This window comes from Schistocerca piceifrons, chromosome 9, assembly GCF_021461385.2.
Source record: "Schistocerca piceifrons isolate TAMUIC-IGC-003096 chromosome 9, iqSchPice1.1, whole genome shotgun sequence".
In the NCBI taxonomy this organism is placed as follows: Eukaryota; Metazoa; Arthropoda; class Insecta; order Orthoptera; family Acrididae; genus Schistocerca; species Schistocerca piceifrons.
This window is the reverse complement of record NC_060146.1, coordinates 95,307,623-95,335,416: the sequence shown is the minus strand read 5'-3', so window position 1 is coordinate 95,335,416 and position 27,794 is coordinate 95,307,623. Positions and strand designations below refer to the sequence as shown.

The window sequence follows — 27,794 nt, the reverse complement described above, 5'->3', positions numbered from 1 at the left end:
GGTCTACCACTCCCGTTTTGTCGAACTTCGTTCGAAGTTCATTAATGTGACCTTCATTTATACAGATGGCTCAAAGACCAATGACGGGGTCGGGTGTTCCTTTATTGTCGGGGCACAAAGTTTCAAATACCGGCTCCATGGCCATTGTTCGGCCTTCACAGCTGAGCTCTTTGCCCTCTACCAGGCTGTTCTTTACATCTGCCGCCACCGACATTCTGCTTATGTCATCTGCTCCGATTCCCTGAGCGCCATCCAGAGCTCAGTGATCCGTATCCAGTTCACCCTTTCGTGCACCAGATCCAACGCTCTCTTCAGCAGCTGGTGGACGTCGGTTCTCCGGTTAGCTTTATGTGGGTTCCTGGCCATGTCGGTATCCCTGGGAACAAAGCTGCAGATGCCGCGGCCAAGGCTGTGGTCCTCCAGCCTCGGACAGCTTCTTGTTGTGTCCCTTCGTCGGATTGTAGCAGGGTAATTTGTCAGCGCATTTTATCGCTGTGGCATGCCGATTGGGCTGCACTTACGGACAACAAGCTTCGGGCCTTGAAACCTCTTCCCGTGGCTTGGACGTCCTCCTCCCACCCTTCTCGGCAGGAGGAGGTCGTTTTGGCCCGGTTACGCATTGGACACTGCCGGTTCAGCCATCGCCATCTGCTGACGGCTCCGCCGGCGCCGTTCTGCCCATGTGGGCAATTGCTGATGGTCCGCCACATTTTAACGTCCTGTCCGGATTTTAACACGCTGCGTCTTGATCTTGGCCTGCCATGTACTCTAGATGCCATTTTAGCGGATGACCCACGAGCAGCTGCTCGCGTTCTTCGTTTTATCAATTTGACAAACCTCTCTAAGGACATTTGATTATGCTGTTTTTTTAATCCTATGCCTGTCAGTCTGTCTTTTATCGTGTTTTCCCTTTTAGTTGTTGTTTTAAACTTGTGCCTCGTGGTGCATTCTTAACGTAGTCTGGGCGCTAATGACCATTGAAATTGTGCGCCCTAAAACCACAAAAAAAAAAAAAGTATCAAACGTTTCGGCCTTTATGTGATGGTCCCTTGTTGGGTTTGACCTCCATCTTTCCAAATTCTTCCGCAGAGCAAGCCAATTGGGGAAGGGCGCCTTACATGGTGCATTTTGTCCGTCGGGCATTAAGACCTCTAGCCAGCTTTCTCATCATCGCATTGCCGTCCCACTCGTTCTCCATCTCTTGGGCGAGGATGTGTTCCTTGGTGCAATTTTCACGATGCATTGTAGTGTTGCATTTTGCGGAGACCACGACGGTAGCCAGTCCGTTGTGGTAGAGCTGCCATGTACCTGTTGGTTGTAGCCCCCTGACAACACAGGGATCGCTCTACTGATGCCTGCGCTGTTAACTCCCCACGAATGCCAAGGAGTAGATGCCCATCTCCCTGGGGCATCAGGACTCCGGGCAATGGCCATCCTGCCAGGTAGCCTTTGCTGTGGCTGGGTGGCACCGGTGGGGAAGGCCCTTGGTCGGAGTAGGTGGCATCAGGGTGGATGAAACGCAATGAAGCGTGGCACATCTTCTCTTGCTGGTGGCCAGACACCATCAGTCTCTAAGCGTTCAAAAGCTCACTTTAAGGCTAATGTGTATGACCCCAAATCATTCCCCTCCCTGGCCACACCGTGGGAGGAACGACGGGCTATGAATGACTGTGAAAGGTCCAGAATGAGATTTTTACTCTGCAGCGGAGTGTGCGCTGATATGAAACTTCCTGGCAGATTAAAACTGTGTGCCGGACTGAGATTCGAACTCGGGACCTTTGCCTTTCACGGGCAAGTGCTCTACCGACTGAGCTACCCAAGCACGACTCACGCCCCATCCTCACAGCTTTACTTCTGCCAGTATCTCGTCTCCTTCCTTCTGCAAGGTTCGCAGGAGAGCTTCTGTAAAGTTTGGAAGGAAGGAGACAAGATACTGACAGAAGTAAAGCTGTGAGGACGGGGCGTGAGTCGTGCTTGAGTAGCTCAGTTGGTTGCCCGTGAAAGGCAAAGGTCCCGAGTTCGAGTCTCGGTCTGGCACGCAGTTTTAATCTGCCAGGAAGTTTCACTGGTACCTCGTCTGTACCAGAGCTGACGGGGACTCCTTTGTGTCCGTGAAGCCTCAGTTCTTTGTAGAACATTTAGAGGACAAGTTCAGGGAGATGGAGGGCTTGTCCAAAATGCGGTCAGGGTCAGTCTTAATCAAAACAGCATACTCTGCCCAGTCACGAGCCTTGCTCGCTTGTATGAAGCTGGGGGATGTTTCTGTTACTGTCACCCTGCATAAAAGCTTAGATATGGTCCAGGGCATTATTTTTCACAGAGATCTTCTTTTACAGTCTGATGACGAGCTGCGCGCCACCTTAGAGGGACAAGGTGTCCATTTCGTGCAGCACGTCCACCGGGGTCCGAGGGGTCATCAGGTTGGCACCGATGCCTTCATCTTGGCCTTTGAGGGTGACACATTACCTGAGAAGGTCAAGGTGATGGTGTACCGTTGTGATGTAAACCCATATTTCCCTCCCCTGATGCGGTGCTTCAAGTGTTGGAAGTTCGGCCATATGTCTTCTCGCTGTGCTTCCAGCCTCATATGTCGTGATTGTGGTCGACCATCCCATCCTGATACTCCATGTGCCCCGCCTCCCATATATGTCAACTGCAGAGAGCACCATTCCCCTTGCTCGCCGGACTAAGATCCTACAGAAGGAACGGAAAATAATGGAATACAAGACCCTGGATAGACTGACCTACACTGCGGCTAAGCGGAAATTTGGACGGCTTCATCCCGTGCGCATGATGTCATCTTATGCTGCCACTGTCACTCCTGCTCCAGCTCCATCAGCTGCACCACATACAGTCAGCTCTCAGAACCGAAGGACCACACCTGCCCCCTTGATGGTGGTGGCCACTGTTGCTCCCACATCACCTACCTCGGGAGCAGCACCCCCTCAATCACCGGGGCCACCAGTCCCCACTTCTAAGCCGGAGAAGCATAAGTCTTCTTCGGCTTCTCTCGGTCGGAAGGGATCCCTTGGGTCACTCCCTTCCCAGGTTCCTACCAGCGGCACAGCAGACACACACCAGTGGCTGAAGAAGCCACAGGTCGCTGGACGTCGAGCTTCGCGATCGTCTTTGGTCCCGGAGACTGACTCCAATAAGCTCTCCCAGCAACGGCAACCAAAGGAACAGCAAGAGAAAACGACATTGAAGACCCGTAAGACCAAGGAACCTGCGGTGGCACCTACAAGCTCTGCATCTGAGGGTGTGGTGGAGATTCTTGCGTCCGCTGAGGACCTCGATCTCTCCGGTCTCTCAGACACAATGGATAGCACTTGCACAGGTGCTCCATTGGAGGCAGCAGGTGACCCAGTGGCGTAATCTGCCTCTCCAGTCCCTTCATGCCTTTCTCAGCCATGGAAAATACCATCCTCCAGTGGAACTGCAGCGGTTTCTTCCACCATCTCGCTGAGCTCCGACAACTTATCAGCCTTAAACCTTTCTTCTGCATTGCTCTTCAGGAAACTTGGTTTCCAGAGATGCGAACCCCCACCCTCCGTGGCTATCAGGGTTATTATAAGAACCGGGCAGCTTATGAAAGGGTATTTGGTGGCGTCTGCATCTATGTCCTTCACTCTCTTCACAGCGAGTCTGTCCCTCTACAAACACCGTTAGAGGCTGTCGCTGTTCAGGTGTGGACGCCACAGGCTGTTACTGTCTGCAGTCTGTATGTTCCACCGGATGGTGATGTCCCACAGCATGTCCTCGCTGCGCTGATAGCCCAATTGCTGCCACCTTTCTTGTTACTGGGCGACTTCAACACACATAACCCTCTGTGGGGTGGGTAGGTGGCAACAGGTCGAGGCGCCACCGTTGAGAATGTATTGACACAGCTCGACCTTTTCATTTTAAATGATGGTGCCTTCACACATTTCAGCGAGACACACGGCACGTACTCCGCCATCGACCTTTCGATCTGCAGCCCTAGCCTCTTACCTTCTGTCCAATGGAGTGTGCATGACGACCTGTGTGGTAGTGACCACTTTCCGGTCTTTCTGTCACTGCCACAGCGTCACTCTTCTGGCGCCCTTGCAGATAGGCTATGAATAAGGCTGACTGGGACTTGTTCTCCTCCATGGCCACTATTGCGCCTCTTTCTAATGAAGCCGTTGATGCGGTGGTTGACTCAATCACCACCGGCATCGTTACTGCCCCAGAATCTGCCATTCCCCATTCTTCTGGGTCCCCTTGACGGAGGACTGTGCCTTAGTGGTCGCCTGAGATCGCTGGGAAGATCGCCGGTGGGCGCTCCAGCATCACAAGCTACATCCCTCCATAGAACACCTCATCGTCTTCAAATGGCTGCGTGCGCGGGTCCACCGCCTTATCCTCCAACACAAGCAGGAGTGCTGGGAACGGTATGTTTCCACCATTGGCCTCCATGTCTCTCCATCGCAGGTCTGGGCAAAGATTAGATGCCTCTATGGCTATCGGACCCCTGTCAGCGTCCCTGTGCTCTCACTGAATGGGGCAATTTGTACTGACTTCAACATAATTGCCAACCGCTTAGCAGACCATTTTGCTCTCAGTTCCGCATCTCTGAATTACCCACTGGCTTTCCACTCCATTAAAGAGCGGTTGGAACATCACAGCTTTTCATTTTGCACCCACAATCCTGAATCCTACAATGTTCCATTCAGTGAGTGGGTATTTCACAGTGTCCTAGCTGCTTGCCCTGATACAGCTCCTGGGCCAGATCACATCCACTGTCAGATGCTGAAGCACCTTTTAGTGGACTGCCAGCGACGCCTCCTCGACCTAAAAAACAGTCTGTGGGTCGAGGGGCAGTTTCCATCGCAATGGTGGGAAAGCATTGTTATTCCCATTTTGAAACCTGCCAAGAACCCTTTGGAGGTGGACAGCTACCGCCCCATTAGCCTCACCAATGTTCTTTGCAAGTTGCTCGAATGGTGAGCTGGCGGTTGAGTTGGGTCCTCGAGTCTCCGGACCTTCTAGCTCCATCTCAGGGTGGGTTCCGTAAAGGCTGCTCTGCCACCGACAATCTGGTAAGTCTGGAGTCAGCCATCCATACGGCCTTTGCCCGCCGTCAGCACCTCGTCACTGTCTTTTTCGATATGCGGAAGGTGTACGATACAACATGGCGCCATCACATCCTCTCTACGCTTCATGGTTGGGGTCTTCGGGGTCCATTGCCGATTTTCATCCGAAATTTTCTGTCGCATCGAACCTTCCACGTGCAGGTCGCGGCCTCCCTTAGTTCCTCGCGAGTTCAGGAGAATGGGGTGCCACAGGGATCTGTTTTAAGTGTCTGCCTGTTTTTAATTGTGATTAACGGGCTCGCTGCGGTGGTGGGAATGTCTGTCTCAGCGTCCTTGAATACTAGCGACTTCTGCCTCTACTACAGCTCCATTGGCATTGCAGCTGCTGAACGTCAGCTGCAGGGTGCTATCTGTAAATCGCAGTCTTAGACTGTCGCGCATGGCTTCCAGTTTTTGGCTGCCAAGACCTGTGTTATGCATTTCTGCTGGCGACGAACAGTTCACCCTCAGCCGCAGCTTTATCTTGCTGTGAAAGTTCTTGCTGTGGTGGAGACACATCGCTTTTTGGGTGTGGTTTTTGATGCCCGGTTGACTTGGCTCCCGCATATTCGGCAGCTTAAGCAGATGTGTTGGCGGCATCTTAATGCTCTGGGCTGCTTGAGCCACACCAGGTGGGGTGCCGACCGCTCTACCCTCTTATGGCCCTACCAGGCATTAATCCAGTCCCGCCTGGATTATGGGAGCCTGGCTTATGGTTCAGCATCCCCATCTGTGTTGCGGGTGCTGGACCCAATTCTTCACAGCGCGATCCGACTTGCCACTGGTGCTTTCCGGACCAGCCCTGTGGACAGCATACTTGTGGAGACTGGTGTCCCTCCACTGCGGTTACGGCACCAACGTTTACTGGCCGCTTATGCTAGGCATGTTTGTAGCTTGCCCGGGCATCCTAACTGTCGTCTTCTGTTCCCACAATTGGTCATACATCTCCCAGAACGTCGGCCCTGGTCGGGTTGTATGATCGTGGTCCGCGTCAGAGAGCTTCTCTCGGGGCTTGGGGTTTTCCGTCTTCCACCTTTCCGGTCCCCTCTGCATACACCCCTGTGGTGTGTGCCCCGCCCTTGCCTTCGGCTCGAATTGGCACAGGGCCCGAAGGACTCAGTCCCTCCGGAGGCCTTCCGGCGCCGCTTTTATTCCATCCTAGCCACGTAGGCGTGTTTTACACTGACGGTTTGATGGTTGCTGGTCGTGTGTGTTATGCTCTAACTCGAGGGGACCATTATGAACAACGATCCTTGCTGGCTGGCTGCAGCGTTTTTCACTGCTGAGCTGGTCGCCATCTTTCATGCCCTAGAGTATATCCGTTCCTGCTCGGGTGAGTCCTTCATTATCTGTAGCGACTCCCTGAGCAGTTTACGAGCTATCGACCCGTGTTTCCCGCACCCTAGTCTAGTGATGGCTGTCCAGGAGTCCCTCCATGCTCTTGCCCTTTGCGGCCGGTCTGTGGTCTTTGTGTGGACCCCAGGCCATGTTGGGATACCCGGCAATGAAAATGTTGACCGCCTGGCGAAAGAGGCCACCAGTAAACCATCTCTGGACGTTGGCCTCCCAGAGACAGATTTGTGAGCCTTCTTACGCCGCAAAGTTTTTGTGCTATGGGACGCTGAATGGCGCAATCTGATCACACCCAATAAACTCCATGCTATCAAGGAGACGACGACTGTGTGGCGGTCATCCATGCGATCCAATCGCAGAGAATCAGTTGTCCTTTGTTGGCTCCGCATTGGCCACACCCGACTGACACACAGTTATTTACTGGGTCGGGAGGACCCTCCTCTATGTCGCTGCAGGGCGGCTTTGACAGTGGCTCACATTTTGTTGGCCTGTTCCCTTTTAGCTGTGGTCAGGCAGACATTTGCGCTGCCTGATACGCTCCCTGCCCCTTTTCACAGATGACACTGCCTTGACAGGCTTAGTTTTGCGTTTTATTTGGGCAGGCGGCTTTTATCACTTAATCTAAGTGTTTGTCCTTTTTTGTATTGAGTCTGGCATTTAGCCTACGGTTTTAGACTGAGTTTTTAATGTGTTTCTCGGTGGTTGCCTTTTCCTTTTTTTGTCTCTATGGTCGGCCAACCACTGTCACACTCTGTGTGAGTTTTACTTCCTTTTGTCTGGTCTCTGTCTCCGTCTTCTTGTTCTATTTTGTCTGTCATCTTTGTCATTGTTCCTTTTTATTCTGTGTGGGTGTTTGAAATTTTGGAACAAGGGACCGATGACCGTAGCAGTCTGGTCCCTTTAATCCCCCAAACCAACCAACCAACCAACCATCCATCCTGAAGACCTTGTGTATGTGGCCGAACTCATGGCGCAGGTTATCAGCATCTGATATCATTCTTGCACAATGCACCAAACTTTGTAAATCAGTGTGCTGCTGTGCCAAGGGTGTGAAAGTACAGATCGGTGTGGGTGGCTTTTTTATAGATGCTGTGGTCGAGGCATCCAGTTCGTAAGCGGCAGACGAGAATGTTGAGGAAGGGCAATGGAGCGTCAGTTTCTACGTCTTTGGTAAACTTCGTTACTGTTGAGTTGCTCTAAGAACTTGTGAAGTTTATCACGTCTGTGGGGCCAAATGAGAAATATGTCGCCAACATAGTGAAATAAAGAGCCAAGCTTTAATGGCGTTATGTCTCGGGAAGTAGTCTCAAAATTATCCAAGAAGAGGTCTGGAACAGCTGGAGCTAATGGGCTACCCATTGTAAACTCGCAGTAAACAGTGCTACCATAATGTTGTCTTCACTGTGTTGACGACTGTTGATTCTGTTGACAAAATCTCCTGAGTTTTTAACATGATGCTTGCCGATCTCCTCGCTCCACATTTGGGAAATTGCGCATCAAGTGATGGCTCGATGCATGTCCATATATGGCGTTGACGCAGGCATTCAGTGACATCAGTCATCAGCTAGTGTATATAAGGGGCGTACAAACAGTCCACCGGCAGTCATGCCACTTGACAATGGTCAGAAGCTCTTGCAATTTTAATTGTTTGACACGATTGGAAACTCAAGAACTATTTTATTTGTAGGTGCGCCTGTCTTCAATTTAATGTCTGGTCATAAGTTGTCGTCTACCAATTTTTCATGTCTTCAGCAAATAATTTGTGTCAATATTTTGCAACTATAACTTGCTATACTGATGGTTTGGTGTTATTCACACCTATATGGTATAGAGGCTATCCAAAAAATTGTCATATTCTTAAAGGAGATAATACCAGTCAAAGCTAGAGAAACATTATATTAATTTATGAAACTTCCTGGCAAATTAAAAATGTGTGATGGAGTGAGACATGAGATCAGGACCTTTGCCTTTCGCAGGCAAGTGCTTATTGACTGAGCTACCCAAGTATGACTCATGAACAATCCTCACAGCTTTACTTCTGTGAGTACCTCGTCTCCTATCTTCCAAACTTCACAGTTGTAATCTCCCAAGATGTTTCAGATCAGCACACACACTGCTGCAGAGTGAAAATTTTGTTCTGGACGCATTCTCCAGATTGTGGCTAAGCTATGTCTCACAGTATCCTTTCTTCCAGGAGTGGTAGTTTTGCAAGTATCACCGGAAAACTTTTGTTAAGTTTGGAAGGTAGGAGATGAGGTACTGGCAAAATTAAAGTGTGAGAATGGGTCATGAGCCGTGCTTGGATAACTCAGTCGATAGAGCATTCACCTCTGAAAGGCAAAGGCTCAAGTCTCGGTCCGGCACACAGTTTTAATCTGCTTTGAAGTTTCATATCAGGGCACACTGTGCTGCCATTAACTTCCGTCTGGCATACTTTAGATGTGGAGAATTTTACCCGTGTCAAGAACTATCAGCATTTGCTAATGATTTCCTATTGATTCTATTTGTCTGTGTTGCTAGTCCACTGATGATAATGCTTTGGCAGGCACAGCAGATGGGCTCCTGCAAAAGTCGTTTCATATGTATAAAATGGAGTCCTATTATACCTACACTGAGAGTGGCAGATACGATATTCTGCTACAATTTAAACTGCGGTGTTAATTGACAGGTACATTGCCACATTGCCAATTGACTTTTTCATAGTTGTATTCCATTGGGGGGGGGGGGGGGGCAGTTATTTCAGTGGCTTATCCCAGTAATTTGCAGGCATGACTTTGCTCATTTGCACGAGAATAAGGGATTCTAGTAGACCTCTCACAGTTCACACAACGTATGTGGATGGCCATGAAGCAAGGAATAAATCATGATAATTAAATTGAAGTACAAAGAGTTGGTGCTGCTGAAGGCATAAACCTTACAACAATAGTGTGACTAGTTGTGCATAGGCAATTTACTTCATCCACATAATGTACAGCATGTGCAGACTAGACTTCTATACGTGCACATTTACTCTGACAGTATGTCTCTTAAAATTCGCCACATGTCCCTAAATCTAATTAATTTTTATTTGTTTGAATCCAGTGATTACTCTTTGACTATCATCCATGAACAGAACTGTGCTGCAATGATAACACCACACAACACAAGTTCTAATTGTAATACTATGTTACCTTGGTGTGTCCATTAAAGATGATTTACACAGTGGCTGTAATTTCTCTTCTTTTGTAGCAAAATAGTTTAAAATCAATGGAAAGCCCAGGATGAAATAATGATAATATTATGAAAATAACAGATTATTACTCGCTGTGTAGAGGAGAGGTTGTCACAGACAGGCACAGTGAAAAGAAATGCTTTTTGCCAATCGTGTTCTGAAGTAGCAGACACGCAGAACTTGACACAAGTATGAATCATGCACACGAGTACTGTCTCAGGCCGTTGTGATCAGGAAAATGTGGTACTTGTTAAGACGACAGACTGACCTGTAGCATAGCCCGAGGTTTAGCATAGCCACACGTTTATGCCCACGCCGTGTTTAACTGTGCTTCGCCATATTTAATGAACTTTTCATCGTAAACACTAAAACTGCAAGGTAATTTTAGAAAACTTGTATTACATAATGGGAAAGTGTCAGAAGAGTATTTTGATGCATTTTTTGTATATATATTACACATGAAGTATGAAAACCATATTGGGGGGAAGGGAAGGGGAGGGGGGGGGGGGTCCAATACGTAATTTTTACCGTAAGTGAACTTTCCTTGGGTTAGTAACACAACTGATAGACAGTTTTAAACATGGCTGTGTCTCAGCAACTATATGTAAGTTTCAATATAGGAATCGTACAGCCAGCCGGTTGCAAATAACCGTTAGGTACACTGTTCTAGGTTTTGACACTTCTAAGGATTTCTTCATCAGAACGAAATTTTAAGAAACCCTGTAAAGTAATACATAGAAAATTAAATTTGACAAAAACATTCATGAAGATGGCAATTGTCATGACGTACCGAGGTTACTTACAGGTCATTCCATGTCAGTCAACACAATTTTGGATTTTCAGAATTGATGTCTCAGGTTTTCATGATTTTTGATATGCAGCAATATATCATAGACTTATGAAAAAATACCAGATTTCAGTTATACAGTGCAATTATTTTTGAAGTTATTGATTTTTAAAGATTTAAATTTTTTGGAAAGAAAATTGATATTTTGGCACCTTTAGATGCCCATAGGCTGGCAACCAGTGATGATATAAACCCGGGAGTTGTCTCATTTTAAAGCTGTTGAGTGGGGCTTTAATATGATACGCCACACGGTAGGCATTACAATTTTGAAACAATTGAAAATCTTAAAAATTTAAATTTCTCAAAGTGGCTATTTTAAAAATTCCAAAAAATTATCAAATATAGTTTGTAATGTCTTAATACATATAGCAGTATTCTGTCGTGGGGTCTCAATGGGATCAGGAGGTACAGGGCGTCACAAATACACGTTTTGTAAATAATGTACCAAATTAGTAAAATTTTACTTTTGAATTACTAATTTTGCTTTGCAGTGTGCATGACACTATTAAATTAATGAAACACAATGATTACTTTATAGTGTAACATGATTCGAAACCTCTCTTTAAAAGAATACTGAAGCTGATTGGCCTACAAATGGAGGGAAATCCCATTTTACTCAGATTAAAAGGGGATTTCCCTCATGTAATTCAAATGTTGATTAAGAAATATTGACATGATTTTCAATTCTCTAATCAAAATAATGTTTTCATTTTTAATTACTAATCTCGTGAAAAGTGAACCTTCCCAATAAATTAAATATTTTTAGTTATATAGTAGGGTTATTCCATGTCAATTCAACCAATTTGAGAAAATGTTCCAGCTGATAGTCTCAGATGTGGCTGAAATTTAGCACACCAATGCTACCCTGTGTGCAACACATGTCCAAAGTGTTCGCTTCCCCTGCCAATTAGTTCCAGAATTATGGCTTGTGAAAGAAGGTGGCGTGACCCAGAAATTGCAACCCGCATCTGGCAATCTATCTTCAGACCCAACTTCAGGTCTTAATAACTTTGGAACTATTCCGCACAGTCCAGTGAAATTTTTACAACCCAATAACATCCACTTACAGAACACACTCTGTGAATAAAAACACCAACAACATATTTCTGAGGGAAAATAAAAAATTCCAAAATGTGATTAAAAAAATGTAATACGTTGAAAGGTACATATTGTAAGTGCCCTCTATGCCAAATATAATTCACTCAAAAAGGGTATAAATTTTTTTGTGGTAAGCTTAATGTGGCCTAAACACAAACAGAACTCATCATGCCCATATCAGTCACAAAAACTGAGTTACATGCATACGAAAATGCAAAAATTTGAAAAATTACCTGAAAAGCATGGATTTTATAAGTGTAGTAGCACAAAAGGGACAAGTGATATCCAAGCCAAATTTCGTACACTACATAAGTAGACTATAATTATATATATCTCAAAATTTCAGCATGTTATTCCAAGACATTTGTGTACAATGGAAGTTGACAGATGTATTTGGTGATGTCACCATTGTTCCACAACACAATTTTGTAAAAACATATCGTAAACTGTTCTGCCTCTTCTTTTCCTCTCCCACAACTGTTTAATCACTAAGCAACAGCATATAGACAGATTAACACAACCTATCATTAATGTTTACTGCACCTTAACTGCTAAAAACCAGTCGATTGTGCTTCGAACAGAAGTTCTCCCACACTTTAGCTACTGTACTCTGTACATTGAGTGGCAAATTGTACTGTCTTCCTGACACTGTGGTAGGAACTGTAACTGTCTTAAGAATATGTTCAAAAGGAATGAAACACTTGTCCTTCCTGCTTTCCCTTCTTTGCGTAGAACTGGTTTTCCATCAAAGCTCTTGATATTCATGCAAGTGGTTCTCCTTTCTCTAAAGGTCTCTTTAATTTTCTTATAGGCAGTATCTATCTTACCCCTAGTGAGATAAGCCTCTACATCCTTAAATTTGTCCTCTAGCCATCCCTGCTTAGCCATTTTACACTTCCTGTTGATCTCATAATCTCAATAATAATAATAAAAAATGAAAACGTTATTTTGATTAAAAAATTGTGGTTCGTGTCAATATTTGTTAAATGATGTTTCAATATGATAACAGATATTGACTTCAGATAAAAGTTAGAAAAAAATCGGAAGGAACCATCATCAATCTCATGAACGTGGGCATGTCAGTGAAGTAGAGCAAAATGGTTTGCTCTTCACAGCACTCTGGTATCTTCTAACTTTGAGCTTTTTTTTAAAAAAACTGAATAGAGTTGTGCTCCTTTAGGAAATTGGTGTTGTCGCTGTGACGTTTAAGGACATCGAAAAGTGGCAGTTTATAAGACCCCCTTGTAATAGAAATACAAGCACTCCGTGATGACTACCTGTGTAAAATGAGGTAGTTTTGTCTTCTATGTCATATGGGCATCAATAAGGTTAAGACAACTTTTGATAAAATACATCTCAGCAGGTTTTAAGTAAGTCCACATGAGATGATAAAACAGTAATTATTATTATGTTGTTACCAACCTTTGGTACAGAGCTGAGTGGATAATCTGAATCAAAGGCGCAGATGGTTCTGTGATTGTGCAGGCTGCAGATTCCTTGACATGAGCCAGAGGATGGTGAGTTTTCAGGTTCCGCCTTATAGGTCAGGGCTGTACTAACACAAGATGTGATTACATGAATAGCAAGGGCTATGTGGAGGGAACTAGGCAGACTTTTAGGTTAGAAGGCCTCTGGAAATTACAGCAGGTGAACCACTCAAAATGGATGCAGTGTTAACACAGGACGAGGTTATACCTAGCAACAAGCGGTATTGTACTCTTTGGCCACGATACATTGATGATTGGTGCGGTAGCTGTTGGGAACAGCTGTGCCTCCGAATTAGGGCTGTGGAAGGGAGAGACGCGGTGAGGGGAATGCGTTTTGTGCTTAACACAAATTAGGCAACACTCATGTATATATTGCCCGGTGAAGTGACACTTCCGTCGGATCCGAAATCATCTAATTTGTTGACATATTCTTGCTTGGGGGTTTTACCTATTACTTACGTATTATTTATTTATCGAAAATAATAAAAAAATGAAAATAGATGAATGTACAATTTACGACACTGTGAACTGAAAGTTAAAAACTGATTTTTGCAATCTATTTGCACATTGTATTTATTATATACTAAGTGCCTGAAAGAAGTGTCAAATTGATGTTCCCTAAAAATCACTGTCCTTTGTGTTTGCTTAGAGATCACCACTTGAGGGTGTGGTATTGATGATAGCTTCATTGGTGGCTATTTCGTTCTTGCATCTCATGTTCAATACTCTCCTTCTAGCTGCTGAACTTTCCTGCAGTAACCTTGATAGTGTTATACAGTAACTGAAAGGAAACAAGCATTAACAAGATTCTACAGTCTTTTCTTCAACATGTCATCAGCAACATTATTATCCACGAAATTTTGTTTTATTTTCGGCCATGCAAACACTATCAGAATTAGATCGCAATTGTAGGGCGTTAAACAGACTATGTTGTGGCCTCTGCTCTCAGAAAGTTTATCCACAACTGGTTTGTTTTCTTTTATTTTAGATAACATTTCAGCTTTCTCATTGAGTCATTGTAGTTTATTTGCCTGTGTTGCACCCACTCTAAATTGGCAATCCTGAAATCATATTTATTAGGCATCAATCAATTTTTCACCAGGAGGGAAAGTAGATTGGCAGTACAGATGTCATTAAATTTTATCGTGTTTTTTTATGTGACTGTAAATAGAAATGCATTACATTTTTATATAAGTAATAAATACTGCTCGCAAAAGTCGAAGAGTAATTAAAAGACAGTCTCTTGATGAGATACCACACCCTACTTTTGTTTCCTGTTATCAAATACTTCATTGTACAATAGGCAAGAGATGTTTGAATTTTGCATATGAAATCGTTAGTGTTTTTAATGTAAGTGAAGTCCTCTAACTTTACTTAATTGAATATCATTTGTTGGTAACATAAATGTGTACTCCTCTAACATCTTTTCCTACTTTTTCATTATTGTGTTTAGTCATGATTGTCATTCATTAGTAATAGTGCAACAACAATGGCGACTGCTTTGGTTTTTAAGAATAACTGCACTTCTGCAACAAGTACTTGCAACTACTTCCTGAAATAAACTTTCGACAGTGACTTGAAGTATCTTGAGTAAGTTTTTGTTCTACTGTTAACACCTCAGCAAGTGCTTACAGAAGCCAATTGATAGTGGACACAAGCTTTCGTAATACTTCTTGTATGGGGGGGGCAGTTTGATGTTGGCTACTCTCTGAGACAAATGAATATCTTTAAAGTAGTCCCAATTTTTTCTGCTTCTAGCAGCACTAGTGAAATCAAGCTGTTATGGTCAAACAGCAGTTGTAAATTGTGATAGCTTTGTTGGGGGAAAACCAGACATCCAAGTGCCAATAGAGAGTACTGAATCTCAAATTGTTCCAAGTAATGAAAGCTGGCTGAAGCTGGAGAAAAGTTAGCTGAAATTTTTGCAAATGACCTAATGGTATTCAGAAAGGATATATTAAATACATTTGGTGGTGGAGCATTTATTCCTGTTAGAAGTAGTTTAGTAGTGAAACTGAAACAGTTCCTTTTAGTTAGTATGGATAGAGGTTATACTTGATAGCCAGAGCAAATTAATGATTGGTTCCTTTTACTGAACCTCATCTCTGATAAAACAGTTGCTGAACATTTCAGGGAGTTTGTGACTTCAGTCTACCTCGATAAGCTGGCAAAAATACTTGTTTAAAGGTAGTGCAAGGCATAAACATAGTCCAAAAAATTGTACTAAATGCTTTCTCAGAAAATTATCTCGAACAGTTAGTTCAGAAGCTCACTCAAAGTGTGAATGGCTGCAAATAATCCTTTTCAAATAGGGAGCATGATGACTGATAAAGGGATTAGTAACCAAAAGGTTATCCTCGCAAGACTGAACACCATAACCATAATCCATGAAAAATAAAAGCAAAATTCATCTATTTAGAAAAGTAGCTAAAAATTTGCTTGACGCCTTCCTAATAGTGAGTCTCTGCGCCTTCCAAATTGACTATGTAAGCGTATGCCAGGTGTGGCTTGGATCCAGAGAAATATTAATTGATGGCAATTTGAAGATACATACCAAATAAATGAATAATAGATGGTACTGATGCCCCAAGGTATACAAAAAAGGTTAGGACACAGTTGCAGAGGCAACAAAGAAAAGAAAAATACCAAATTTAAAAGAACAATATTTTACAGAAGCTTGAAACTTAGTATGGACTTCAATGCAAGGTGCTTTTAATAGTTTCCACAATGAAACTCTTCTCCTGAAATGTGGGAAAAAAATCCAGAGAGATATTGGTCTATGTAAAGCACATCAGTGACAAGACACAATAACTTCACTGTGCGATAGCAATGGTAATCTTGCTGATGACGTGCCACTAAAATGGAGTTTCTAAACAAGATGTTTCAGTATTTGAAAGAAGAACAGCAGTCAACATGAGTAATGTAAAAGTAGACATCCTCATTGCAGTGAAGCAGCTGAAATTGCTTAATGAATGCAAGGCTTTCAGCCCAGTTTGCATAACAGTTAGGTTCCTTTCAGAGTATGCTGATACCACAGTTAACAATCACAATCAACCACTCACTAATCTATAGGCTGGAAAGTTCCACAGGTCACACTAATACTCAAGAAAGGAAATAGTAATGCACTAAATTACAGACCCGTATTACTAATATCGATTTGCCAAAAACTATTTATTGACAATCTTTACTTTATGGTGGCCAGGAATTCTTTTGAAAGAAATTTGTGCCATTTGACTGTTAATTGTTCATTTATTTTGCACAATCATGACTTCAGCCTTGTAGCCATTTTCAAGTACATTTTGAAATGTTAAAATATGTCTTCAAAAAATTTGTGGTGCTACAGACACAACTGATCTAGAAGGCCATAGATGTTTATTCAACGATGACATGTCATAGATGGGTCAGACATTTCAACAAGCCTATGGAGTACCATCTCAGTTCTGCGACTGAATTCGTGATTTCATGTCAGAAAGGTCACTGTTTATAGTAACTGATCGAAAGTCTTCGAGTAAGACAGAAGTGATATCTGGTGTTTCCCGAGGAAGTATTATAGGTCCTCAGCTGGTCCCGATGTACATAAACAATTTGAGACAATATGAGCTACCCTCTTAGATTGTTCACAGATGATGCTATCATTTACTATATAGTAAAGTCGTCAGATCAAAACTAATTGCAAAATGATTTAGATAAGGTATGTGTATCATGGAAAAAGTGGCAATTGACTCTAAATGAAGTCATCCACATGGGTAATAAAACGAAACTGCTAAATTTTGTTTACACCATAAATTGCACTTTATAAAGCCTTCAACTTCAGCTAAATTCTTAGGGATAAAAATTATGAATAATTTAAACTTAAATCTAAATTTGACCAATGACATAGATAATGTTGTGGAGAAACTGAACCGGGATTGTCACTTATTGGGAGATAACTAGGAAAAAGCAACAAGTCTACTCAAGAGACTGCCTGCAATACGTTTATCTGTCTCCTTCTGGAGTATTGCTCCATGATGTGGGATCTGCTGAAGATCGGATTGATAGTACAAAAGAGGGTCAAAGAAGGGGCAGCAGTATTATCCTGAAATGGGGAAGAAGAGAGTGCCACGGATATGATCCATGAGTTGGAGCAGCAAACATTAAAACACTTATTTTTTTGGCAGTATCTTTTCACAAAATTCCTATCACCAACTTTGTATCTGCTATGTACCTATTTACACGAATACTCTGCAAATCACATTTAAGTGCTTGGCAGAGAGTTTATCAAACCAGCTTCACAGTTCCCTATTATTCCAATCTCGTATAGAGCGCAGAAAGAACACACACATATATCTCCCTGTACGATTTCTGATTTCCCTTATTTTATCATAGTGGTCATTTCTCCCTATCTAGGTCGGTGTCGGCAAAGTATTTTTGCAATCGGAGGAGAAAGTTGGTGATTGGAATTTCGTGAGAAGATTCCGTTGCAACAAAAAACACATTTCTTTTGATGATGTCCAGCCCAAATACTGTATCATTTCAGTATCACTCTCTCTCGCATTTTGCGATAATACAAAACGTGCTGCCCTTCTATGAACTTTTTCGATGTACTCCGTCAGTCCTATCTGGTAAGGATCCCACACCGTGCAGCAGTATTCTAAAAGAGGACGGACAACCATAGTGTAGGCAATCTCCTTAGTAGATCTGTTACATTTTGTGTGTGTCCTGCCAATAAAATGCAGTCTTTGGTTAGTTTTCCCCACAACATTTTCTGTGTGTTCCTTTCAATTTAAGTTGTTTGTAATTGTAATTCCTAGGTATTTAGTTGAATTTACGGCCTTTAGATTAGACTGATTTATTGTGTAACTGAAGTTTAACGAATTCCTTTCAGCACTCATGTGGATGACCACTTTTCATTATTTAGGGTCAGCTGCCAGTTTTCTCCTCCGAATGTGAAAATATTTTGTTGGATTTCACCTATATAGGGAGAAATGATCCTTGTAATAAAATAAGGGTAATCAGAGCTCGCACAGAAAGATTTAACTGTTTGTATCTCCCACTTGCTGTTGGGGAATGGAATGGTAGGGAAAAAGCTTGAAGATAGCTTGATGAACCCTCTGCCAGACACCTAATTGTGAATTACACATTAGTCATGTAGATGTAGATAGCTGCAGAGAGAAATCGCAGCATAATTGTGGGTAAATGTGTATCATAACAGCAATAACGAAATGAAGTAATCTGATTGTATTGCCAGTTAAAAGGTAAGTGATCATCGGTTGGAGCATGTTACATAGTTTAAAAATATAAAATAATACTGAGAAGTGTTGCAGTAGGGGTCAGACATGCAAAGGCTGCAGTAGTGAATGCAAATAGAAGCGTTCGGTTTGCCAGAAGGATTCTGCGTAAGTACAGTGCATCTGCAAAGAGAATTGCTTAAGAGATGCTTGTGCAATCAATTCTGCAGTATCCCTCTGGCGTTTGAAGTCTCAGTGAAGTAGGGTTGAACAAATTCGGAGATCGTAACAGTTCTACATAGCCCATGTGAAAGTTCAACAGACACACTCGGCGGAATGTAGGTGAGACTGTGTGAAAGAAAGGCAAGATTGTCCTCAGTGAGTGCTGTTCAGTAAATTTAAAGAACTGGTGTTCAGTGGAGACTGTCATGTTTTGCTACTAGAGTCTTATATCTTGAGTATGGGTCATGGGAATAAGACAGATTGAGGCATATAACACACACATATAGATAATTTTTTTTTCCTCATCAGTGCACAAATGGAATAGGGCAAAAAAAAAAAAAAAAATGCTAATATTGATAAAAAGGCCATGCACTGTATAGTGGCTTGGGAAATCTATTTCTTGGAATTTTTAATAAATTTGTGTTGTGTTTGTTTTATGGGTATGACTGGTTTTTATTTACTTTTATTGTAATGGTGTTTTATTTAACCAATAATTAATGCTGATAACTTCGTTGTGTGACTAATGATAATTTACTAAATCATGTGATGTCAACTGATTTGTTTCAGGCAAGAAAATTTGCAGTTGTGTGCAATGAGTAGTCACCACCACTTGGGGCCCAATGCCCCAACTGGAGAGATCGAACACATGAACTTCTTATCCGAGCATATCGGGGCCTTGTACCTGAATGATGAGTACAGCGACGTCGTCCTCTCTGTTGATGGGCACAAGTTCCACGGGCATAAGGTTATTCTTGCAGCGAGAAGTGATTACTTCAGGTACAGCAGATATTTAACTACTGTACTGTGAAATATGGTTACTGTTGCTAATTTAGATATGTGTTACGAAAAATTGATGGAAAGTATCCTCTTGGTACTATAAAAATTCTTATGTATTTGTTTCTTTGTTTTTGAAGCTTGTCTTCCACATTTGCAGTTTTACAATTGACTTGGGGGCTATTATGCCTTTTGTGACTGTATGAAATCGTTTGGACCAGATGGGTTTCACTGTGTTCAAAGCATTAACAGTTGTGGTTTTGTTTACAAATCGTAATATTTTCTCATTTTGTGTAATTGGACCTGTTTCATTTCGGTCAGTTCTCAATTGGACATCAATCTTCATTCGTGGTTATTCTTTCAGAATATTATGTGGTTTTATTATGAATGTTTTTGATGCTATGCACACATCTTGGCTACCTGTAGGCCTGTATACAGTTTCCACCAGTTTCCTGTCATCATGAGAGAATTATTTTACAGTTTTTTTTGTAATATTTAAAATAAGGTCTTATTTTACAAAGTATATGCAGGCAGCTGAAATCAAGGGGATGACATTAGCTGCTCAGTTGGCCATTCCAATCGCGTCACCAGGTATCGACTTCCCAGTCGGTTTACACTTTTCAGTGCTGAACTATGTGTGGTTCTGAAGGTACTGGAGCAGATATGGCTTCATTGGACGAAATCATTTTCCATCTGCTGTGGTTTCCTTAGTGTGCTGCATGAATTGCAGCAAATGTATCAAGTAGAGAAAATGATTGAAGTGATACAGGAAATCTGCTATTTTTCAACAGCTGTGGAAGCAGGTAGCAGTCTGCTGGGTACTAGAGCAAGTGAGGTTTTTGGGGAAACAAGCTAGCCACTGTAGCTGGGGAATCTATGTACCACAACCCTCCAGGCTCTCATGTCATGAAAAATTCATGCAACTGTGAGGGAGGAGGATTGGCAAGACAGGAGGAGGAAAAATAAACTGTGATTGGTTGAGCCAACAATCTGGCAGTGGTGTACCTCATACTGATAACTGCAGTGAGATGAAGTTATCACTGTCCAGCTCTGAATAGGACACACAGCATTAACGCACTGCTTCGTGCTTCCGCTGACATCTTCGTCATATGATTGACAGTAAGTCATGTTTTAATACATTTTATATTGAGCCAAGAAGACAGTGGCTATTTTAACTAACAATGGGATGAAAGTTGGGCTCCAACCTAAGTTCCTGGATTGTAGCCTTTAGTGTGTTACTTAGTTCCTGGCTCACCTTCTCTTTTGTCTAGTGATCGGCCAGTCAGATACATACCTGAGAGTCTCTTAATCACTTCTTTGTTGGTTCTGTCTTTTGTTTTAAACAAAAGAACTAATATAAGAACAAAAGAAATACAAGTAAACTATTTCATTTTTATTTCAGTGTAGTTTTACTTAATTTTAAGCAATTTTAACCAGACTCGTCTCATCATATTTTAGTACGGTCACTAAAGACCTGGAGCTTGTATGACAAAACAACCTCATAGTCCATTAGAATTTGAACATGGCACTGCAGAAACCCTATTGCCTCAGACTGGGCAGTCTTTCGGGTCACTTGGAAGATGGCTGAAAGGTATACAGCAGAAATATCAGATGGAGAAAAGGGGTTTCTGTGGTTGCTGACCTGAAGTGTAAAGGATGATTCATTGCACTGTGAAAATGTGAAGACGCTCATAATCATCATCATCATCATCTTCTTCTTCTTCTTCTTCTTCTTCTTCTTCTTCTTCTTTGATAACAATCTGAAGAGTTTTTCACGTGGAGGAAGTGATGGAAACCACTTAATGTAAAGTAATGGCTGTAATGCATATCCTTCCCACCCAAATGGCTTGACAAATTTTCAGCTTTTAGTTGTATATGACTGAGTATTTTTGTCTTTATGCGTCAACAGTGAATAAACTCCAACCATTTAATGGCTATTCTGTCAATCAATCGATCAATCATTTTAGCAGATCTCTCACGATATACAGGAAGGTGTGCAAGTTCCACCTTTTAACCAGTTTATTCAGAAAAGAATGTTTTATTGGTTTTAGACAGTGACTGGGTATATCATTCTTCTTGAACATTTTAAAAGCTCACAGTAATTCATGGAAACAATCCGACTTGGTACGCAATTACTACCCCCCCCCCCCCCCCCTTCCGTCCCTGTGGGTACGGGGGTTAGAGTAGGCCCGAGGTATTCCTGACTAAAAGGAGTTTCACTTTGTGTGATGGCCCCCTGTAGGGTTTGACCTCCATTCTTCAAAATTTTCCCAAAGAGCGAGCCAATTGGGGAAGGGCGCCTTAAAAGATGCATCATGTCCATCATGCATTGAGACTTTCTCGTTGTCACATTGCAGTCCTGCCCATTCTCCATCTCTTGGGCGAGGACACTTTCCTGGGTGCATTTTCCACCATGCACTATGCAGTGACTATTTCTGCGTTGGCGATGACCATGGACTACTTTCCACCTGATATCCAACATGGTAGCCAGTCTGTTGTGGTGGGGCCGCCATGTACCTTGTTGGTTGTAGCCTCTGCTGATGCCTGCGACGTTAACTCCCTATGTATGCCAAGGGGTAGATGCCCATCCCCCTGGGGCATCAGGGCTCCAGGCAATGGCCATCCTGCCAGGTAGCCTTTGATGCGGCTGGATGGCAGCCCGTGGGGAGGGCCCCTGGTCAGAGTGGGTCAGGGAGGATGACACGCGATGAAGCATAGTCCATCATCTCTTGCTGGTGGTGAAACACCAGCAGTCTCTAAGCGATCATCAGCTCGATCCAGTGCACAGAAGTACAAACCCAAATCGTTCCCCTCCCTGGCCACACAATGGGAGGAATGTCAGGCTAAGGATGGCAGTGGATCTTATTCGCCCCAGTACCTTGTATGTTCGAGAGCTGATGGGAAATCTTACATGACGATGAGGCTTCAGTTTTTTGTTGAGCATTTAGAGGACAAGTTCGGGGAGTTGGAGGGCATGTCCAAAATCAGATCTGGGTCAGTCTTCATCAAAACAGCATCCTCTGCCCAGTATGGGAGTTACTCGCTTGTGACAAGCTGGGGGATGTTCCTGTAACCGTCACGCCCCATAAGACCTTAAATATGGTCCAGGGTATCATATTTCACAGAGACCTTTTGCAGTCAGACGATGAGTTGCGCTCCAATTTAGAGTGGTGAGGTGTACATTTCGTCCGGTGTGTCCACCGGTGTCCAAAGGACAATCAGGTTGCCACCGGTGCCTTCATCTCTGCCTTTGAGGGTGATACGTTGCTCGAGAAGGTGAAGGTGATGTGACGTAAAACCCTATATCCTTCACCTGATGCGGTGCTTTTAAGTGCTGGAAGTTGGCCGTATATCTTCCCACTGTACTTCCAGCGTCACACGCCGAGATTATGGACGCCCATCACATCCCAATACTCCATGTACCCCGTCTCCCATCTGTGTCAACTGCGGAGAGCACCATTCGTCTTGCTCGCCTCACTGCTTGATTCTCCAGAAGGAAAGGAAAATCATGGAGTACAAGACGCTGGACAAACTGACCTACACTGAGTTGAACGCCTGCATCCTCTGCATATGAGATCGTCTTACGCCATTGCTACAACAGTTCTGGCACCATCAGCTCCGCCGTCTCGGGTCACCTCTCAGAGCCGGAAGACTACACCTGCCCCCTTGATGGCGGGGACCATTTCCCTCCCTGTTGCTCCTGCACCACCTACTTTGGGATCAACACCCCCCACCCTCTCCTAACCATGGGGGCGTCAGTCCACACTTCTAAGCCGGAGCAGCATAAGTCTTCTTTGGCTTCTCTCGCTAGGAACGGGTCCATTGGGAACCTTCCCATGTTTCTTCTAGTGGGAAAGACAATCACCGCCAGTGGCTGAAGAGCCCAAAAGCAGCTGGTCATAGGGCTTCACACTCATCCTCAGTCCCAGAGACTGAGCCAGTGAAGTCCTCCCAGCCAGGGAAACTCACAGAGCCTTGTCCAAAAAAGAAATCAAAAAGAAAACCGCTAAGACCAAGGAAATTGCAGTGGCACCCACACCACCACTACCTACAAGCTCTGCGGCTGAGAATGGGGTGCAGATTTTGGTGTCTGCTGAGAACCTAGATCTCGCCAGGCCCTCAGGCACAATGGATATAGACTGCTCAGGCAATAAATCGGTGGCTGCAGGTGACTGTGAGGTGTAAACTGCCTCATTGAATGTTCCATGCCTTCCCAGTCTCACGATGTCATCCTCCAGTAAAATTGCGGCGGTTTTTTCCACCGCCTGGCTGAGCTACGGCAACTGTTGAGCTTTACACCTGCTATCCGCATTGCCCTCCAGCAAACCTGGTTCCCAGCAATGCGGACCCCTGCCCTCCGTGGCTACAAGGGATATTACAGGAACCGTAGCGACTATAATAAAAGTGTCATGTGGAGTTTGTGTTTATGGCCTAAACTCTGTCTGTAGTGAACATGTGCCCCTTCAAACCCCTCTTGAAGCTGTGGCTGTCAGAATAAGGACACTGCAGGAAATAACTGTCTGCAATGTATATCTTCCTCCAGATGGTGCCGTACCCCTGAATGTATTAGCTCACTGATTGATCAACTCCCTAAACCTTTCCTACTTATGGGAGATTTTAATGCCCATAACCCTTTGTGGGGTGGTATCTTGCTAACTGGCTGAGGCAGAAATGTCGAAACTTTACTGTCGCAATTCTACCTCTGCCTCTCAAATACTGGGACCGCCACACATTTCAGTGTGGCTCATGGTAGTTACTCGGCCACTGATTTATCAATTTTCACACCAGGACTTCTCCCATCTATCCACTGGAGAGCACATGACGACCTGTGTGGTAGTGATCACTTCCCCATCTTCCTGTCACTGTCCCAAGGTCAGGCACACGGACGCCTGTCCAGATAGGCTTTGAACAAGGCGGACTGGGGAACTTTCACCTCTACTGTCACCGCTGAATCTCCCCCACATGGTAACATCGCTGTGATGGTTGAGCAGGTGACTAGCACAATTGTTTCTGCGGCAGAAAACATAATCCCTTGCTCTTTAGGGTGCCTGAGGCGTAAGGCAGTCCCTTGGTAGTCACCGGAGGTGAAGCAATTAAGGAGTGTCGGCGAGCATTACAGCGGCGTAAGGAGCACCCTCCCCTGCAGCACCTCACAGCCTTTAAATGGCTCCGTGCCCGTGTTCACTACCTTATCAAACAACGGAAGGAGGAGTGTTGGGAGAGGTACATCTCCACCACTGGGTGCCACACGTCACCTTCCCAAGTCTGGGCAAAGATCAAATGTCTTTTCGGGTACCAGACTCCAACAGCTGTCCCCGGTGTTACCATAAATGGCCAGTTATGTACTGATGCAAATGCGATTGCCGAGCGCTTTGAGAACTTTGCTCGAGCCTCTGCATCGGAGAATTACCCCCCAACCTTTCGCAGACTCAAATGGCGGCTGGAAGGGAACGTCCTCACATTGACTACACGCTGCAGTGAATCCTATAACGCCGCATTTACAGAGTGGGAGCTCCTTAGTGTCCTTGCACATTGCCCCGACGCAGCTCCTGGGCCTGATCGCATCCACAGCCAGATGATTAAACATCTCTCATCTGACTGCAAGCGACATCGTCTCATCTTCAGCCGGATCTGGTGCGATGGCGTCTTTCCATTGCAGTGGCAGGAGAACACCATCATTCCGGTGCTGCTCAAACCCAGTAAAAACCTGCTTGATGTGGATAGCTATCGGCCCATCAGCCTCACCAACATTATTTGTAAGCTGCTGGGACGTATAGTATGTCGGCAGTTGGATTGGGTCCTGGAGTCACGTGGCTTAGTGGCTCCATGACAGGGTGGCTTCCGCCAGGGTCGCTCTACTACTGATAATCTTGTATCCATCAAGTCTGCCATCCAAATAGCCTTTTCCAGGTGGCAACACTTGATTGCTGTCTTTTTTTACTTATGTAAAGCATACTACACGACTTGGTGACATCATATTCTTGCCACATTGTATGAGTGGGGTCTCTGGGGACCACTCCCGATTTTTATCCAAAACTTCCTGTCGCTCCGTACTTTCGTGTCCAAGTTGATGACTCCCATACTTCTATCTATATCCAGGAGAATGGAGTCCTGCAGGGCTCTGTATTGAGTGTGTCTCTATTTTTAGTGGCCATTAACGGTCTAGCAGCAGCTGTTGGGCCCTCTGTCTCACCTTCTCTGTATGCAGACAACTTCTGCATTTCGTACTGTCGCTCCAGTGCTGTGGCGCCTCCAGGGAGCCATCCACGAGGCGCAGTCATGGGAGTCATCAACTTGGACACGAAAGTACGGAGCGACAGGAAGTTTTGGATAAAAATCGGGAGTGGTCCTCAGAGACCCCACTCATACGATGTGGCAAGAATATGATGTCACCAAGTCGTGTCGTATGCATTGCATAAGTAAAAAAAGACGGCAATCAAGTGTTGCCACCTGGAAAAGGCTATTTGGATGGCAGACTTGATGGATACAAGATTATCAGTAGTAGAGCGACCCTGGCGGAAGCCACCCTGTCATGGAGCCACTAAGCCACGTGACTCCAGGACCCAATCCAACTGCCGACATACTATACGTCCCAGCAGCTTACAAATAATGTTGGTGAGGCTGATGGGCTGATAGCTATCCACATCAAGCAGGTTTTTACTGGGTTTGAGCAGCACCGGAATGATGGTGTTCTCCTGCCACTGCAATGGAAAGACGCCATCGCACCAGATCCGGCTGAAGATGAGACGATGTCGCTTGCAGTCAGATGAGAGATGTTTAATCATCTGGCTGTGGATGCGATCAGGCCCAGGAGCTGTGTCAGGGCAATGTGCAAGGACACTAAGGAGCTCCCACTCTGTAAATGCGGTGTTATAGTGGAGACATATCAATTCCTGGACCGGTTTTCGATGCTCGATTGACTTGGCTCCCTCATCTTCGTCAGCTTAAGCAGAAGTGCTATCAGCACGTCAATGCCCTCCACTGCCTGGGCAACACCAGTTGGGATGCAGATCGCTGTACACTGCTACAGCTCTACGGAACCCTTGTCCAATCCTGAATTGACTATGGGAGTGTGGTTTATGGTTAGACAGCGCCTTCAGTATTGCATTTACTCGACCCTGTGCACCACTGTGGGGTTCGATTAGCGACTGGAGCTTTTAGGACGAGTCTGGTGACCAGTGTACTGGTGGAGGCTGGTTTCCCTCCACTGCAGACCAGACGTGTGCAACTGCTCGCCAGTTACGCAGCACACATTCATAGTTCCCCTGAGCATCCGAATTACCATCTCCCACGGCAGTCCATCTCCTGCGTTGACAGCCCAAAATGGGGGCTAACGATTGTGGTTTGCGTGCAGTTCCTTCTCTCTGAACTGGAGTCCTTCCCTATACCACCTCTACTTGCAGTCCGTTCACGTACACCTCCATGGTGTTCGCCTCGGCCGCAGCTTCATCTGGACCTTTTGCATGGGCCTAAGGACTCCGTTAACCCTGCCGCTGTAACTTCCTCTCGATTCTTGACCTTTTCTGGGGGTCTGAAGTGGTTTACACTGACGGCTCAATGGCTGATGGTCACATAGGCTTTGCACATGTTCATGGAGGACGTATTGAGCAGCACTCCTTGCCAGTTGGCTGCAGTGCTTTCACTACAGAGCTGGTGGCCATATCTCGTGCTCTTGAGTACATCTGCTCATGCCCTGGCGAGTCATTTATCCTGTGTTCTGACTCACTGAGCAGCTTACAAGCTGTCAACCAGTGCTACTTTCGCCACCCTCTGGTAGTGTCCGTTCAGGAGTCCATCTATGCTCGGTAACAGTCCTGCTGTTCCGTGGTGTGTGTGTGGACCCCAGGGCATGCCAGAATCATCAGAAACGAACTTGCCGACAGGCTGGCCAAACAGGTGATGCAGAAACTGCTTCTGGAGATAGGCATCTCCGAAGCTGACCTGTGTTCTATCTTACACCGCAGGGTTTTCCGGCTTTGGGAGACGGAATGGCATAACAGCACGCACAACAAACTGTGTGTCGTTAAGGAGACTGTGTATGTGTGGAAGTCTTCCATGCAGGCCTCTCGCAGGGAATCAGTTGTCCTCTGCCGGCTCTGCGTTGGTGATACATGGCTAACGCATGGTTACCTACTCCATTACGAGGACCCATCTCAGTGTCGCTGTGGCTCCCAAATGACAGTCGTCCACCTCTTGCTCGACTGCCCACTTTTAGCCGCTGTGCGGCAGACTTTTAACTTCCCAGCACCCTGCCTTTGGTGGTGGGCGAAAACGCCTCCACAGCACCTTTAGTTTTACGTTTTATCTGTGGGAGTGGGTTTTATACTTCTGTGTAGTTTTTAGTGCATGTCCTTTGTCCATATGTCTTCTCCATCCTAGTGCTTTTAGGGTGGAGGTTTTAATGTGCTGCAGAGTGGCTGGCTTGCCCTTTTTATTCTCGTGGTTGGCCAACCACTGTAATCTGCCTTCGTGTTTTACTCTCTTCTGTTTCTAGCGTCTCTG

The 27,794-nt window shown here is 44.7% G+C and overlaps 1 protein-coding gene across 1 annotated transcript in view; it reads left to right on the top strand.

Annotated features, from left to right (window-relative positions):
• Window positions 1–27,794, top strand: part of LOC124716956 (BTB/POZ domain-containing protein 9) — a 125,597-nt gene that overhangs the window by 13,734 nt on the left and 84,069 nt on the right. The window contains exon 2 of the mRNA XM_047243550.1: window positions 19,086–19,295. Coding sequence (XP_047099506.1) covers window positions 19,111–19,295 — 185 coding nt within the window. The 5' untranslated portion in view covers window positions 19,086–19,110. The remainder of the gene's footprint in view (window positions 1–19,085; window positions 19,296–27,794) is intronic.